Consider the following 16,238-nt stretch of genomic DNA (forward strand, 5'->3'; position numbering starts at 1 on the left):
TACAGGCAATATTTATGTAAATTAAACACATAATAAGCACTACTATATATCATTTATGGATACAAATGAAATAAACATATAAAACCAAGAAACAGAAGATGCACATCAGCTTCAAGATATTTAGATATGTCTGGGAAAGAAGAACAGGGAATGGTATACGGGAGAATGTTTCAACTGTTTCTGAAATATATTTTCTTTGAATAAAAATCTAAAAAACAATTAAGCAAAATTTTCATATCTGCTTAATCTGTGGGTGATACTTACATGGGTGTTTATATTATTCTCTGAATGCTTGAAATATTTTATGATTAAAACAAAATGTATAATTTCAAAACATTAAAACAATTGTAACTAAAAACACAAGAGGGTCTCATTAACTTAACCAGTTTGGAGGAACCTACCAGAGTTGGAAAAAACGTGACTACAACTCACACTTCACTTTAGACAGCTCTTCAGATTGAACTATCTGCTTCTACTGGAATGCTAGACACAGCTGTGAAGATTTAAAAAATGGAAAGCAAAGGAGCTTTGTCTGAATTGTAATGCTGAGTGAAGAATCAGAGCTGCATCTTAAGGCAGGATGGCATGGACTGAGAGGTACAGCATTCTTTTGACTTGTGGAAGAAAGCCTCCTCTGTTGAGAAAATTGGCTTATTGGCTATTTAAAACCATTGACTGACATGAAGTATAAACACAACACAGTTTTTTTTGCAATACTAAATGTCAGGATTTAGTTGACTGTCTGTTACCCATTTAGCAGGTAGAATGAACTATTCAGTTGCCAGAAGTGGCTATTTTACTTTTCAGCTCTACTTACGATGTAACATGTTAGATGTATCATGACTTATTACATTTATTAGAAGAATTAAAATATGTGCATGGCACCTGTACTGTACTAGAATTTCTAATAATTCAAAAATTTACATAATTTATCCTCTGTTCTACACAGTTCTCTAACTAAAATAAAGACTATCTTTCTAGTTAGTTTTGTCTATTTCAGGTTGACTATTTGGAGACAATGTGCTCTTTAATTTTTTACTTCTATCTACATTATCAGTTAAATGCAATGATCTCCAATAGACTGTAACTTGTTACATAATATATTTCATTAAAAGGAGAGAGACAGACTTGTTTCACTCAATTCCCTCTTTCCTGACACAAGTGAAAAGTTGGGGAGCAAGGCTGCTCCAATGAGGCACCTTAACTGGCTCAGCTTCACTAGATGTGGAAGGAGATGTGGACCGTGACTGGATGTGAAACTTGACGCTCGGGTTCCATACATATGTGTTCTCAACGGGATCAGTCTAGGAAAATAAGCCAGGAAAAACAAAAACCCAAAAAATCACTTTTAAACAACGTGCAGCTCTTAGCAAATTTCTGTTAAGGCATAATTACAACAACATTTCTTGAGAAAGGAGGAAAACAAACTTTAGTTTGAATATTCACATAGGGATACCTCATTATACAAAAGCATAACCACTAACTTTAATGTAAACAAGGACTGACACAATAGTTAACCAAAGGCTTCTCTCCAATCTTCACTGTTGATCTCTTTCTTTGAGCACCGGTCCTAACACACATTCCATGTTTTTGTATTTCACAAAATGAATCATACACGTGAAATAAATAGAGTACTTAATAGAGATATATACTGCAGATTAGAGATAGTTTTGTCCTTCATAAGAATGAAGTTTGGTCTCTTACTACTCATTAATTGAAAGTAAAAAAAAAAAAAAAAACTATCTTATCAGCTTTGTGCTGGACACTAAAGTAAATTGTCCTTTTATTTTGCAGCAGTAGAAAAACCAGCACGTATATTCAGTTGCACCCTTTTAAACCAAGCATTTATTTTCAGAAATTAAAAATGCTTTGGGTTAAAATTTAGCATAAAGGATCTTATGAAGCATACTGACTAGTCAGTTTGGCAAGTTTCAGAATTACTAGGATTGAGTTTTTAAAATGAAAGGACAATGAAGGTAATTTGGAAAAGTTGTTCGGGAACTTATTTTGAATATGTTGTACAGTAAAACAATGCTTAGATCATAAGTCACAAATCATAAAAACAGCATCAGTTTAATAATTTAAACATGAACTTATATTTTTCCTTTGTTCTTACTATGGCTATACTTTAGAAGGAAGACATGATGATAATGAACCCCTTAGAAATGCCACTGCTGTGGCTCACACCTGTAATCCCAACACTTTGGGAGGCTGAGGTGGGCAGATCACGAGGTCAGGAGATTGAGAACATTCTGGTCAACATGTGAGACCCCCATCTCTACCAAAAATACAAAAAAAATTAGCTGGGTGTGGTGGCACATGCCTGTAGTCCCAGCTACTAGGGAGGCTGAGGCAGAATTGCTTGAACCCAGGAGGCAGAGATTGCAGTGAGCTGAGATCATGCCACCGCACTACAGCCTGGGTGACAGTGTGAGACTCTGTCTCAAAAAAGAAATGCCCCTGTTGATTCAGGTGCAGTTATGAGACTGTTGGCAAAGTAGAACTATTAAAACAATGAATTAAAATATAATTTCCCTGCACTCAAAACTAAGTGAAAAGCAAAACTTCCTTAAAATTCTGGGTTCAATGGTAAATAACTGAGAATATAAATACTTGGAAAAGAAGACTCCCCTAGAAATTAACTTCATAGCTTTGTTTTTAGCTCAACAGAACTCTGGGCACATGGCTTCAATCTCTAAGGGCACAAATTGTTTTCTCAAGTTGAGGATATTTTCCTATTGATAATTAATGTAGGATACTGTTATCAATGTATATGTTGCATCTCTTAAAAAGAGTCAATTTCTGTTCAATGTGGAGAATTCAAAAAAATTTGGCAAGTGTATGGGAGGAATAGGCTAGCAGGCTGGGAAACACTATCGTAGTACTCCACTGGTGCCCACCGACAGCCTTCCTGGGTGGTGGGCATGGAAAGGTATTCTGGTAACCACAAAGCCACCACCAGGCCTTAAACTTTCAGCTATTGGGTTTGGGAGAAGAAGGGTCTCAGTGAAGGCATTTAGGGATCTTGGAGCAGCAGCCATTTACCAACTGCTAGGATACTCAATATTTTAAAAAGTGGTACCAATGAACTAAAGCTTACCAGCTGAGTATCAGCTCTGTACATGTGATGTGGCTGATTTCATGAAACTAGTACGCCTTGTGAAGTTAGAGAGCCAGGCCTGTATCCCATCTCTTGAGTCCAAATTCAGCATTATTTTTGTTCTACCAGAGGCATCTCCATAGCAGAGTAATTTACTCAAAGTAACTTGATAATCAGGAAGGCTAAGTTATATTACCTCCTTTCATGACAGTAAATTTTGGCCAGAAAAAGGAAAAGTAGGAGAAAATGGTACTCAGGAAACATTCTGCCCAGTTTACAATTTTATTCAGGGACAACCATGGAGAAAGTAACTAGTTTAAATTATAAATATGAACTTTGACCATGAGTTGAGAATAAGGCAGAAATGTCTTTCAGTTTCTAAAAACCTCCTCCTTCTAGTTTTCATAAGACTATACAGATTGCAAGGAGAGTTAGGAGTCCATGGGGTGGGGCTTCAGTTAAAATGGAATTGAGAAGCAAAGCAGAATTGATACATTTTATACCAGTAAGAACTTAAAACTGACTGATATATCATCTCAGAAAGTTTTAAGGTATCTAAGTAGGGGACTTTCCATGTGTAGAAAACCAGGCCATCTTAAGAAATTTAAAAGCTTCTGACCTGTTGCAAAAGGCTTCAGCCCCAAAGCTTGACTGAAAGATATTAAAAGAGAAGTTCCTGTGTGAAAAGTAATGTTGTGTGTATGTGAATAGCTGATACAACGGCTTTGTATCTCTGGGTGCGATTATTTCAAAAACTCTTTAAAAATGGGAAAGGCCAAGTGCATGCCGTTTCCAACAGTACTGGCTGAAATTTTATAGCAGGCCTGCTCTTTGAGCTGTTTAAAACACATGCTGACAGAAGTTGAGCATACTGTCTTATACTTTCTTGAACTAAAATTAGAAAACACTGCCGTAAGCCATTTTGTCAGTATATGGTCTAATGGAAGGTTATAACATGGTATCGGTAAACCTAAAAAGCAAGGCTTTCCCTAGCCGCAGAGCGGTTATTAAAATACTTACCAGCACGTTTGTTGATCCTATGAAATTGTGATATTATGACAGTGGGATATTGGGGAAAGGAAAAATACTCTATCAATTTAATTTGTGGCTACATAAATTAGTAACTCACTCTTGAGGCTTTTAACACACACCTCTTGGCTCTTCTGAAGGATTACTGTCAAGTCTTTTTCTCCTAACTAGTTTTTCTCCATCAATAAAAATGAAAGAGAATACAGATATGGATAGATTTAAAAGTGATTTTCTCTGCTGAATGAGGTAAAAGGTGGTTATTCAAAAACAGAAAATATTTAGCTTAAATGAAAATAGTTAACTGTAATAGAAGTAGAATAGGCCAGGCACTGAGGCTCACGCCTGTAATCCCAACATTTTGGGTGGCTGAGGTGGGTGGATAACCTGAGATTAGGAGTTTGAGACCAGCCTGGCCAACGTGCTGAAACCTGTCTTTACTAAAAATACAAAAATTAGCCGAGTGTGGTGGCATATGCCTGTTCCCAGCTACTCGGGAGGCTGAGGCAGGAGAACCACTTCGAGCCAGCAAGTAGAGGTTGCAATGAGCCAAGATCACGCCACTGCACTTCAGCCTGGGCAACAAGAATGAAATTCCATCTCAATAATAATAATTTTAAAAAAGCAGAATAATTAAAGTACCATACTAGCTTTTTAGAGCTATATACCCTTAAAGTAAAAATCAGAGATTAAATAAAATCAAGTGAGTTTTCTTTTAAAAAATATTAAAAATAAGAGAAAACACTGAAATATTTTGAGATGGTAGCAGGCATATTATAAAGCTGAACTATGCCATTTATAGTGATACTCTGATCTTTAATTTAAAAAAACCTATGAATATAATAATTAAAATTTAAAAATTGCCACTTTATTTTCAAAGTGTTTTTCTTTTTTTTGGAGACGGAGTTTCACTCGTTACCCAGGCTGGAGTGCAATGGCGCGACCTCGGCTCACCGCAGCCTCCGCCTCCTGGGTTCAGGCAATTCTCCTGCCTCAACCTCCTGAGTAGCTGGGATTACAGGCACGCGCCACCATGCCCAGCTAATTTTTTGTATTTTTAGTAGAGACGGGGTTTCACCATGTTGACCAGGATGGTCTCGATCTCTTGACCTCGTGATCCACCCGCCTCAGCCTCCCAAAGTGCTGGGATTACAGGCTTGAGCCACCGCGCCTGACGCAGTGTTTTTCTTTTAAAGACAAAAAACAAAGCTTGGCAAAGATGAATAAACTCAAGGCAAAAACCATTTTAAAAGTAAAAAAAAAAATGTTCAGGTCTTGTAAATGAATCTAACGGCTAATCACATTAATAGGTATAAGTATTTCATTTCATTTCTCAGTTACCACCAGAGTAAACAATATCTCAAAAGTGGTGTAACACTAAAAATAAGAAAAACACAAATAACTTATTTTCTTTAGTAAAGTTTTAATTATCACCATCCAGACTAGAATTTTCAGGATGTTACTAATTTTAACTACAATTAAATGCCTACCAATGCATTTATAATTAATGGCTTATTCTATCCACTAAAATGCAATTAATTCCATAAACTTTCAGAATATTCAATGACTACACGCTGACATTTAAAGATAGCCTATGATTCATTTTAGTAATGAACTGGCAATGAATCTGATAGAGTATAGCAGCAAAGCAACTGATAAATACCATTAGTTATTTTAATACAAATTTTAAAACCTTAAAAACAAACATAATCATTATTAATATATTTTAGCCATGGAAGTTAAAATATTCTTTTTGTCATTCTTTCTGTGCTAATATATTATAGCATTAAGTATAATGCAGCAAAAGCTAATAAACATACATCAATAGCAGAGAAGTTATAAATTCAATATAAGAAATATATTTAAGTAAATACAATTTTTCTTTTTGGTTAGCTAATTTTCTTTTCCTAAGTAAACATACTTTAAGGTGTTATTCTGATGAACAGTCATTAGAAACATCTACTATACTTCATTATCATTTTTACTTAATCCTCTGTTAACAAAAAGGGCAGAAAAAGCTGAATATTAGTGATATTGTCCATACTGCCAAATACTGTAATCCAGAATGTTCATAAAGCTCCCTGAAGCTATTACGATTTTTCTACTAAAAGATCCTCAAATGTACATTAAAAAAGGTTTTTCACCTCCCCTCCACCAGAATCACAGAACTGGTTTTTAGATGACCCACTTACCAAGGATTCCTCAAATTATGAACAGTATGGTTTTCTTATAAATAATAAAAATAACAACTACTCATCTTAAATATGTATTAACACGCCTTTTCTACTGCCTAAATAATTACAGCTTTGAACAAGTAACAACCCTCTCATAAGAAACCTTGCTTCAAAGTAAAAAACACCAAGATTTGATATGGATCGTATATGGTCAACCTACTAAAAACCAGCTTGCATCTGACAAGTTGTATATACTGGTAAACACAAAACTGTAAGTTAAAAAGTCCAAGTTTCTTTTCTTTTTCTTTGAGACAAGATCTTTCTCTGTTGCCCTGGATGTAGGGCAGTGGCACAATCATGGGTCGCTACAACCTTGAACTCCGAGCCCAAGCAATCCTCCTACCTCAGCCTCCTAGAGTAGCTGTGACCACAGGTATGTGCCACCATGCCTGGCTAATTTTTTTGTTTTTTATTATTGCATTTTAGGTTTTGGGCCTGGCTAATTTTTAAAAAAATTTTTGTAGAGACAGGGTCTCCCTATGTTGCCCAGGCTGGTCTTGAACTCCTGGGCTCAAGCGATTCTCCCACCTCAGCCTCCCAAAGTGCTGGGATTATAGGTATGAGCCACCAAGCCTGGCCAAAATCCAGTTTCTATCAATTTTCTTTATCCTTTAGCTACAAGTATTTTGAAAACAAAGTGGAAGGTAATTTAGGTAATTTAATATTTTGTATTTACAACACGTATAAACTCAAATCTTTAGTGATACATTTCTGTTAATTGAGCTTATGATACAAAAACAGTATTAAAGAAGTACTATATCATTTGGAAAACAGTAAATACATTTTATTGCTCTAGAACAAATCCTAAAAAATGACTAAAGGTTATGACTACTAAGTGTAATCTTACTAGTTATATATAATGCACCCTGTTTCCCTTTAAGAAAATTTATTCTCAAGTTATTTTCAGTATCAGATTTGAATATCTAGTCTAGAGAAGTTACACATATTCTAAGAAAACATAAGAGAAAAGTAAGCCATATGTGGACTATAAAAATCTCTGCCCCAAACTCTAAAGGAACAATCTGAAATAAGACATTTAGCTACTAAAGAAAGCACTGCGGAAATCTCCCTCATCATTTGTATTTGAACATTAACAATATCATCAGTAAAACCTTTTTCTTCTACTATACTTAATACTACTTATAAAGAACATAAACATTCAAACTACAAATGAGGTTTAATAGCATATTAGATACATGAATGCAAGAAACATGATTTTGTAATACTATCTCATTCGTATGACATTTCATGGTTAATTTTTAATTTATTAAAATACTGCATATTTTCTTTTCTAAACATGGTATAAAAGATAAAATCTTATGCTACTGTTAGACTAGAGGCCACTGTTCAGAACGACAACTATATTATGTATGTCCTACTGAAATACACTGATGTCCTGGGGAACACTAATGTTCTACACTATGCCACTGAGATGTTTCTATTTAACAGCTGAGTACATTCTTTTAAATTTAAATTCTTTATAATTCTTCAAGCATCTTCACAGGCACTATCACTTTTCAGTGGCTGACTTTTTTTGTTAGATACTTAACCCAAGAAAAACTGAAGGAGGCCAGGAAAGCAGATGACCGAGCCTATTATACCTACATTTTAAAAATCATATGTAATTATAAGTCAATAGATTATGCTTAATTATAGTTTATTCATATCCCATAGAATGAAAACATAGAATTACAGAGAGACCTTCTAACAGCCATTTCTCTCAAAATTTTTTTCTTAAGAGTAACAAAAATGTTCTACGTGGCCAAGGCCCCAGAAGACTGCAAAGCAAATGAGACATAATTAATCCATAATAAAATTAATTAGAGAAACAAATCCTAAATTATAACCTTATAAAAAAAACCCAAGTAGTTAAAAATTTAGTCAATTCACAGGCTGATTATTTGACCTTAATATAAGTGGGCACACAACATTTTGGTTTTCCCTTCTAGAGGTTATGTAATATAATCAACATATTTATTCAGATTAATTTGATAAATCCAAATATCTAATGGTTTTAAGTCTCCACAAATTTCAAAATAATCAAGCACTCAGTTGAACTAGTAATCTTTCATAAACACAATAATTAATGAGATATCACTTGAATGCAGCTCTACTGACCATAGTACAGGTATCTGAAATGCTTATTCATTAATAAGCAATACAAAAATATTGTATATGCTATATTAGAGTTATTCATGTTTATTTTACAGCCAACCCTCCAGCACACCAGAAAGACAGGACCACAGGAAGCAACAGGCCACCCTACTGCTTCCCATGCCCACCACAAACCAGAGAATTCCCTCATCTAGAACTTTTTGAGTCCAAGAATTATGAATGTAAAGTGTTAATCATTCTCCATGGAGATAAACTATGAACATTAACAATTTGTATCTATCACTGACTTTCCTTTTTGATGTTAAGATTTTACACAGTATATAAAAATCCCAACACTGTCAGCTAGCCTGTTGTTTTTCAATGAGGAAGTATGTATGTGTGTATATGACTAGTACTGGGATGTAGGATGGTTTAGAAAAATTCCAACTCCGGGCATGTGAGAATCCTGTAGCAGAGGAGTAGTGGCTGACTCATTTCAAGTTGGGAAGCATGGAGCTAGGATTAGTATAGGGAGATATTTATGGTTTGTTAATAATATATATAATGTTACTGATATTTTTTAAATCTCGGAATTATCTTAGAGCATAAAGGATTTATTATTATTTCCTCAGGTCTCTATAGGTATTTAAGAAGATTCCTTTGAACTACATTTAAAAAAAAAACAAAGACAACAAGATTTCTCCAGAACTGATTTACATAAAATTGTAGTCAGTAAGATGTACAATTTGTCCCAAATCATTTTTGAATTTTATACAATATGAATTATCAAGTTTTCTTTCTATGTAATTAAAATCTATAAGAGACATCTATATATTTGTTTAAAACAGATTCTTATTTAGGAACTCATGTACTTTGTCTCTGACTAATTTAGAAAGCATACTTTAGGATCATTTTTCCCCTTGATCAAAATAAAAAAGATATTTCATCATTTTAGTAGTTTGGTTACAGTAATTTATATGAACATTCTTAAAGCTGTGCAGCCAAAGCCAAAAAATAAAAATAATATACATAAAAGCAGCACAGCAATAGCAGGAGCAGCAGCACAAAGCATGCAATAAATGTAATAATATACCACGAAAACATTAACAGGTTCTGCAATCACAGGCAAAAGGATGAAAGAGGGGTAAAAGGCATCAGGATGAGTACATAAAGTGCAAAAGTCTCTTACACGTCTGCCTTTGCTAGCTGGAGTACAGGATGGAGAGCGCTTCAACAGAGAAAGGAGAATACAACATGTTACAAATATTACACATGTAAGTCTCTCAAGGACTACTATTGTATTATCAGACAAAGTATATAAACACACATATAAAGCCACAGTTTTGGATAGTTTGAATGTACATATATTTTCAGGAAAAACTGGAGGATAGGATGGTAAGAAAACAGTTGTTTGGACTAGGTCTAAGGTTGACAAACTTTTCATTGGCCCATGTACAAACAGTGACCCACAAAACAATGTTTTATCAAGTGATGGACAATTTCTTTTATGGAAAGGTTGGCAGTAGCAGGATGGAACAAATGAGAACGAAAAGGATCTAGGTATTTTTGATTTAGTGCTGGCAAACATTTCATAAAATAATGAACTAGCTTGGCTTTAGACATTTACATACCAAATTTTTACTATTTTCAAAAATGATTCTTTTAAATGACAAGGGCTAAGTTAGAGTTTCAGAATTAATGGTAATAAATTAAAATAAAAAGTTATTTAAACAATACCCCATCCTGACTCAACTTCGGCCATAGTCAAAAGAGGGACTTTCGCCTTTCTAGCATTAAATAATTAAGTAATTAGGAAAAAGTGACAATTATCTCAAAATATTTTTGTGATGCTCCGGCAGTAGAGCTTCACTAATATGAACCATATCTACTTCGGCAATTTCTTACATTAAATCCAACCTAACGTTTATTGTGAGCTTACAGTATGTTGGGTACTAAGCAGACTTTGCAAAGTACTGAAAGATAATACATGCATGGAAGTTCACAGACTGCTAGAGAAGATCATACTAGCAACAATGTGATAAATGCTATCACTGAGATACATACGAGGTTTGTATGGGAACCTAGAGGAGGGATAGACAAGATTTTCATGGGAACCTAGAGGAGGAAACATAGACTAGGTGTATAGGAGTTATAGATTCAAGAAAAAAACTAAGAAGTTCAAGAATGAGAAACACTACTAAAAATTAAGTATTAGTGTTACAATAACTCTGGCAGATAAGTAAACAGGAACTCCCTCCCACCCACCCACCTGCCCGCTAGGTTCCCTTCCTCCCTCCCTTCCTTCCTTTCTTGTCCCCTCCCTCCCTCCCTCCCTTCGTGGTTCCCTCCCTCCTTTCCTTCTAGGTTCCTTCCCTCCCTCCCTTCCTGGTGCCCTTCCTCCTTCCCTCCCTCTCTCCCTCTCCCTCTTTCTCTCTCTCTCTTTCTTTCTTGAGTCTTGCTCACTGCAACCTCCACCTCCCAGGTTCAAGTGATTCTCCTCCTCAGCCTCCTGAGTAGCAGGGATTACAGGTGTATGCCACCATGCCCAGCTAGTTTTTGTATTTTTAGTAGAGATGGGGTTTCACCATGTTGGCCAGGCTGGTCTCGAACTCCTGACCTAAGTGATCCACCTGCTTCAGCCTCCCAAAGTGCTAGGCTTACAGGTGTGAACCACTGTGCCCAGCCAGAGCTATTATTTCTTTCCAGAGGAAACTGGAATGGAAAATGACCTGAACACTATTCACTATTCAAGTTAACAGTAAACTAGGATTCGAAGGCCTGAAGATTTCTAAACAAGTTTTTCCACTATGCAGGCTAAGGTCTTGGGTTCAAAACTAGTTATTTTTCCTCAGTTACTAATGGGAAGAAACTCATCCCTTCTTTCCCCCAAAACCAAACAGCCTAACAATAAACAGATCAACTCCAATTCTTTCTCTAGCTATCAATTACTCTCTCCTCTCTTCCTTAATAATCATAACAGCATTTATTGAGTGCAGAGTACATGCAGATTCTTTTCAAAGTGCTTTACATATATGAATTATTTTAATTCTCACAGAAACCCTATAAGGTAGGAAATATGATCTCATTTTAAAAATGAAAAAGACAATCATCTTGCCCAAGGTTATGCAACTGTTAAGTGGTAGGGCCAGGATTCAAACTTCCTTAGTCAAACTTCTGAAAAATGGTATACAATTGCTGTCTATACTTCTTAACTTCCCAATGAACTTCTAATACAGTGCAAATCAGATTCTGCTTTGATCTGGCACTCAGAAGCTCAGTATTTCTGATTTGTCCTATTTGATCAGCCATCTCTGCCATACCATCACACTGACCATTCCCCTTCTTAAAAATTCTCCACTCCTGGCCGGGAGTGGTGGCTCCCGTCTGTAATCCCAACACTTTGGGAGAACAAAGTGGGTGGATCATGAGGTTAGCAGTTCAAGACCAGCCTGGCCAAGATGGTGAAACCCCCGTCTCTACTAAAAATACAAAAAATTAGCTGGGCATGGTGGCAGGTGCCTGTAAACCCAGCTACTCTGGAGGCTGAGGCAGAGAATTGCTTGAACCTGGGAGGCAGAGGTTGCAGTGAGCCAAGATCGCTCCACTGCACTCCAGCCTGGGTGACAGCAAGACCCCGTCTCAAAAAAACAAAAACAAAAAACAAAAAAACTCCACTCCTCTAGTTATTGTGACAGGTACTTTCCTGAGTAACCGTGTACTTCTCAACCACTGCTCTTTCTTCGTTTTTGTGGATTCTAGTCCTTTACCCTTTGTTCAATGGAGATTCCAGGTTTCTGTCCTTGGCTCACTGCTATAGTCTACTCCTTGGGGAATCTCATCCACTTTTAACTCTGATTATTTCCAAATCTCTGTCGCCAGTTCACTCCTCTTTCTTAAACCCCTGACACACATATTAAATATCTGTCTGCTGGACATCTCCACCTGGATGTTCCTTAGGAAACTCAAATTTAACTTGTCCAAAATGAAGCTGTCACCTTTCCCTTCTGTTAAATCTTTTAATAATTATTATATACAAGACTGATTAAATCTAAGGTCCATAATATGAAGTATAAAATTGAGAAACACAGACCCTTAATCTGGCCTTTGCCCATGTCTTCATACTCATTTCTCAATCCCTTCCTCATACTTTTTGTTTGCCAAGCAAGGGACAATTCAAACTAAATTGAAATCTCCCTCTGTCCACAACCCTGCAACCCTCTGCTCCCTCTCTCCCCAAGTTTGCTCTGCCTGTCTAGAATATACTCCTCTTATGCAGTTTCTTTTTTATTTTGCTGAACATACTCATCTGTGAAGACCCAGCTCAGGCATTATTTCCTTTAGAAAGCTGTTCTGGATCCTCCTTGTTCAGTCAGAAATCTCTCTTCTTTGTATTCCCATAACATACAATCTTTATCTTTTATTACTGTATTTTCCACATGGTGTTATAGTTATCTGGTTATATATTTGTCTTTCCCACTAGACTGTCAGGGCAGGAAATAGTGTACTAAGCTTAAGGGCAGGAAATATTGTATTATGCTTAGCATAAGCCTTTAAACTTAAAAATTCTCAATAAATATTGAATGAATCCTTCTGATTGTCTGTAGTACTTAACCTAGGTATTTCTCATGGCATTTATTGCTTTCCACATTGCACAGTGCGTAACTATATAATTATTTTTCTAATTACAAAATAAGCATTTTGAGGTCTATTTCCACATCTGCTTTGTCTTTGTATCCACCATTATGCCCAGTATATTACTACCCAAGTAAAAAGTGCTAAAATGTTTAACATAAAAAAATAATTTTTTGGGGCTATCTCTACTTCTAGACTAGAGTCTAGAGTGAGGTAAAACCATGAAAAAGAGCATTAGTATCTCAGAATAAATATATTATCACTATAGTAAAAACAAGTTAAAATGTCTCCCCCAAAACTATCTTTGAAAATGAAGGACAATACATTTTCTAAGTTAATATCATTTAAAGCCAATAGTGATACTACATCACCACAGCAATGATTTCTTACCAAAGTGTTTACCTAGAAATTGTGTAATTTTTATGTTTTCAATATTTTTATGTTTTCAATAGAAAGGGAGAAATAGAGGAAAACACATCCATCCACATGCTTTCTCTCATAAACACTAAAACTGAATTCATGGCAAACACTATAAACCAGCACATTGTCTTAATGTGCAATCATATCCCACTTTAAAACATCTATTTCATATATAGGTCTACGAATCGCCACCAGAACTTTAAGACTGAATATGAAGATAGGCACACAAGCAGAAATCAAAAGAAATAATCTCAGGAGTAGATAATTAGGCTAACAGTTTTTAAGTTTCAATTAATTAATCCTAGAGGTCTTATTTAATAAAATACCAAAGAAGAAATGGACCACATAGTCATGGTTCTTTCTCTTTAGATTGTCTAAATACATTATTATATATGCAATAAACTATATAATATGTACAATTATATTCACCATAATATATTGCCTAAGTTGAGGAAAAAATGCACGTAACTTTCTGAAATATGCAATCTTCAGGTAGGGTTGTGCTGAATATGTAGATGGAACTTGTAAAAACAAAAATTGAATGAGGAAATTTCAGGAATGCCAAAGAAGCAGGACCGATTTTGGTCATAGGATTAAGAATCTTTACAATGTCTGTTTTAAGATTCTATCTCCTACCAATTCTCTCATACGATTGACCATCCCCCCAAGTATAGCTGAAACTATGCTGCCAAGCTTCAGATTTCTGTAACTGATTGTAACAGAATGTAAAAGAAGCTGGGAAATAGAACCATGTTAAATCAAGAGATAAATTAAAGAAGTTAGGAGCCATAACTGAAATTAAATATTTTGAAACATCTTATTAAGATGTTATACAAGACTAAAAACAAGTCCAGAACTCAGCCTGCCAATACTGTCAGACTACTTGCTTTTCTTATATACCAGAATACAAGAATGGATAACACATTAGGAGGACCAGAGAGTTGGGCTATAGATACTATCTCTATTTCTCTGTGTCTGACCTTTATATTCCAGAGCTTAATCCTTGATTTACTCTTTCAGCAGTATGTCAGAGTAAGACAACTCTGAAAAGCCAAGTTGAGTACATTCTCATTTGCCAGGTAATGGGCAATTTCTATTTTTGTGAACAGGGCCTCAATGAATAAAGTGTAGAACTGTAATTTAATCAAATTCAAAACTTACTTAGCACATATTTACTATATGACAATATGTTTCTCAAATATAAAGAGCAAGCAGCTCATTTATATGATTGTAATTAGCACTGTCTATAATATACTCAAGCCAAAGTTTTTTTGGTTCAGCTAAAAAGAAAATGAAGAGAGTACATACCAATGCTACACGCTTGGAATGATGATCTCTGGATCTGTTATTATTGGGATGAAGGGAGTGTATAGGGGAGAAAAATGGAAAAATCTAAGCAGCCGAACTCCATTTGCTCCTTACCCTGTCTGTTACTTACAGAAAGAGGCTGGAGCTAATATAGATTAAGTTCAGGATTGGGCATGTACGGTTGAAAGAAAAGATGAGGGTAGAAGTGAGAATAATTTCTACAGGAGAAGGGATCTTGGTATCTCTGTTCTACTGCTTTCTTAATAGGTTGAATGGAAATGACTTTCTCAAGAGACCACTTATCAAAGTAGTCTCAACTTCTTTTAAAATGAACTCAAACCTTCTTTATCTGTCCTAAAGAATATTTTGCATAACAATTTATCACCACACTGTCCTAATACCCAAAGATTGAGAACTCTTAAAATGTCACTCTTAAAAATGGGAGAATAACCTATCCACTCTTAGTAACAGATGAGTGCTGTGACAATGGTTAAAACAACCAGACTATTTTCTAAAGTTTTCTTCTTTAAAACTCTTGTGATTCTACATGTAGAAAAGCCAAAATGCCTACATTCCCCCAAGTTAGAGAAGCAGAAAGTGTTGAGAATGTATTCTGCTCTGCCTGGTTACCTCCTTTCATTTTCCTAGAGGGAGGGAATGATTGGTATTACATATATTCCTTCTCTTCAAAGCTACACTTACACATACAAGGAGTGGCCAAACAATGTGACTTAAAAAGGAAAGCATCTTGCTCTGAACATCTTTCCATTTTGCCAAAAATTCCAGCGTTCATTTGAATTTTGAGATAACAGGCAAAACATATGAAGGAAAAATTAGGGGTGGGGATATTTTAATTTAAAATTATACTGTTTTAAATAAAGTAACTACACTTTTAAGAGACCTGTGTGGAAGGGTAAAAGTAGGAGTAAAGAAGGTAACTTTGGAGGAGGAGAGGCACTGGTGGTAAAGCTCCGACAAATCAGAGGGCAGCATGAGAACACTGGGTTCCAGGAGACAGAGGGAGAAGAATGATGATATACTGACACCAAAGGACTTGATTTCCTGCAATTTTGCTTAATACTAGCCTTATTCCCTTCTATACCTGCAAGTCCCAGCTGCAGTTCCACTTTAGGTCTTCAACATAATTTCTTCTATAGCAATGAGACAGAAAACAAAAAAGAATGCCCAGAAGGATGTATACTATGCATTAGAGCCTTACTTACTGTAGAGGGCAGGCATACAAGCATGAAGCACAATATAACTAGATTTGGCACAGAGAACAATAAAGACTTGATTTGCTCCTTAAGAATCCAAGTGTGGCTGGGTGCAGTGGCTCACACCTATAAATCCCAGCACTTTGGGAGGCTGAGACAGGCGGATTACGAGGTTAGGAGATCGAGACCAGCCTTGCCAACATAGTGAAA

At 35.7% G+C, this 16,238-nt stretch overlaps 1 protein-coding gene across 18 annotated transcripts in view; it reads right to left on the minus strand.

Moving 5' to 3' along the window:
- CDC42BPA (CDC42 binding protein kinase alpha) overlaps nt 1-16,238 on the minus strand; it is a 330,073-nt gene that overhangs the window by 57,354 nt on the left and 256,481 nt on the right. For 5 of the 18 annotated variants that reach the window (XM_017526457.2, XM_017526468.1, XM_017526459.1 and 2 more), the window contains 2 exons: nt 9,644-9,682; nt 1,200-1,304 (listed from right to left, as the gene is read on the minus strand). The exons of 4 other annotated variants lie outside the window; for them this stretch is intronic. In XM_017526457.2, coding sequence (XP_017381946.1) covers nt 1,200-1,304; nt 9,644-9,682 — 144 coding nt within the window. The remainder of the gene's footprint in view (nt 1-1,199; nt 1,305-9,643; nt 9,683-16,238) is intronic. 9 more of the 18 variants (XM_017526461.1, XM_017526458.1, XM_017526470.2 and 6 more) reach the window with 4 other exon arrangements.

This window comes from Cebus imitator, unplaced genomic scaffold (genome assembly GCF_001604975.1).
Source record: "Cebus imitator isolate Cc_AM_T3 unplaced genomic scaffold, Cebus_imitator-1.0 Scaffold42, whole genome shotgun sequence".
Taxonomy (NCBI): domain Eukaryota; kingdom Metazoa; phylum Chordata; class Mammalia; order Primates; family Cebidae; genus Cebus; species Cebus imitator.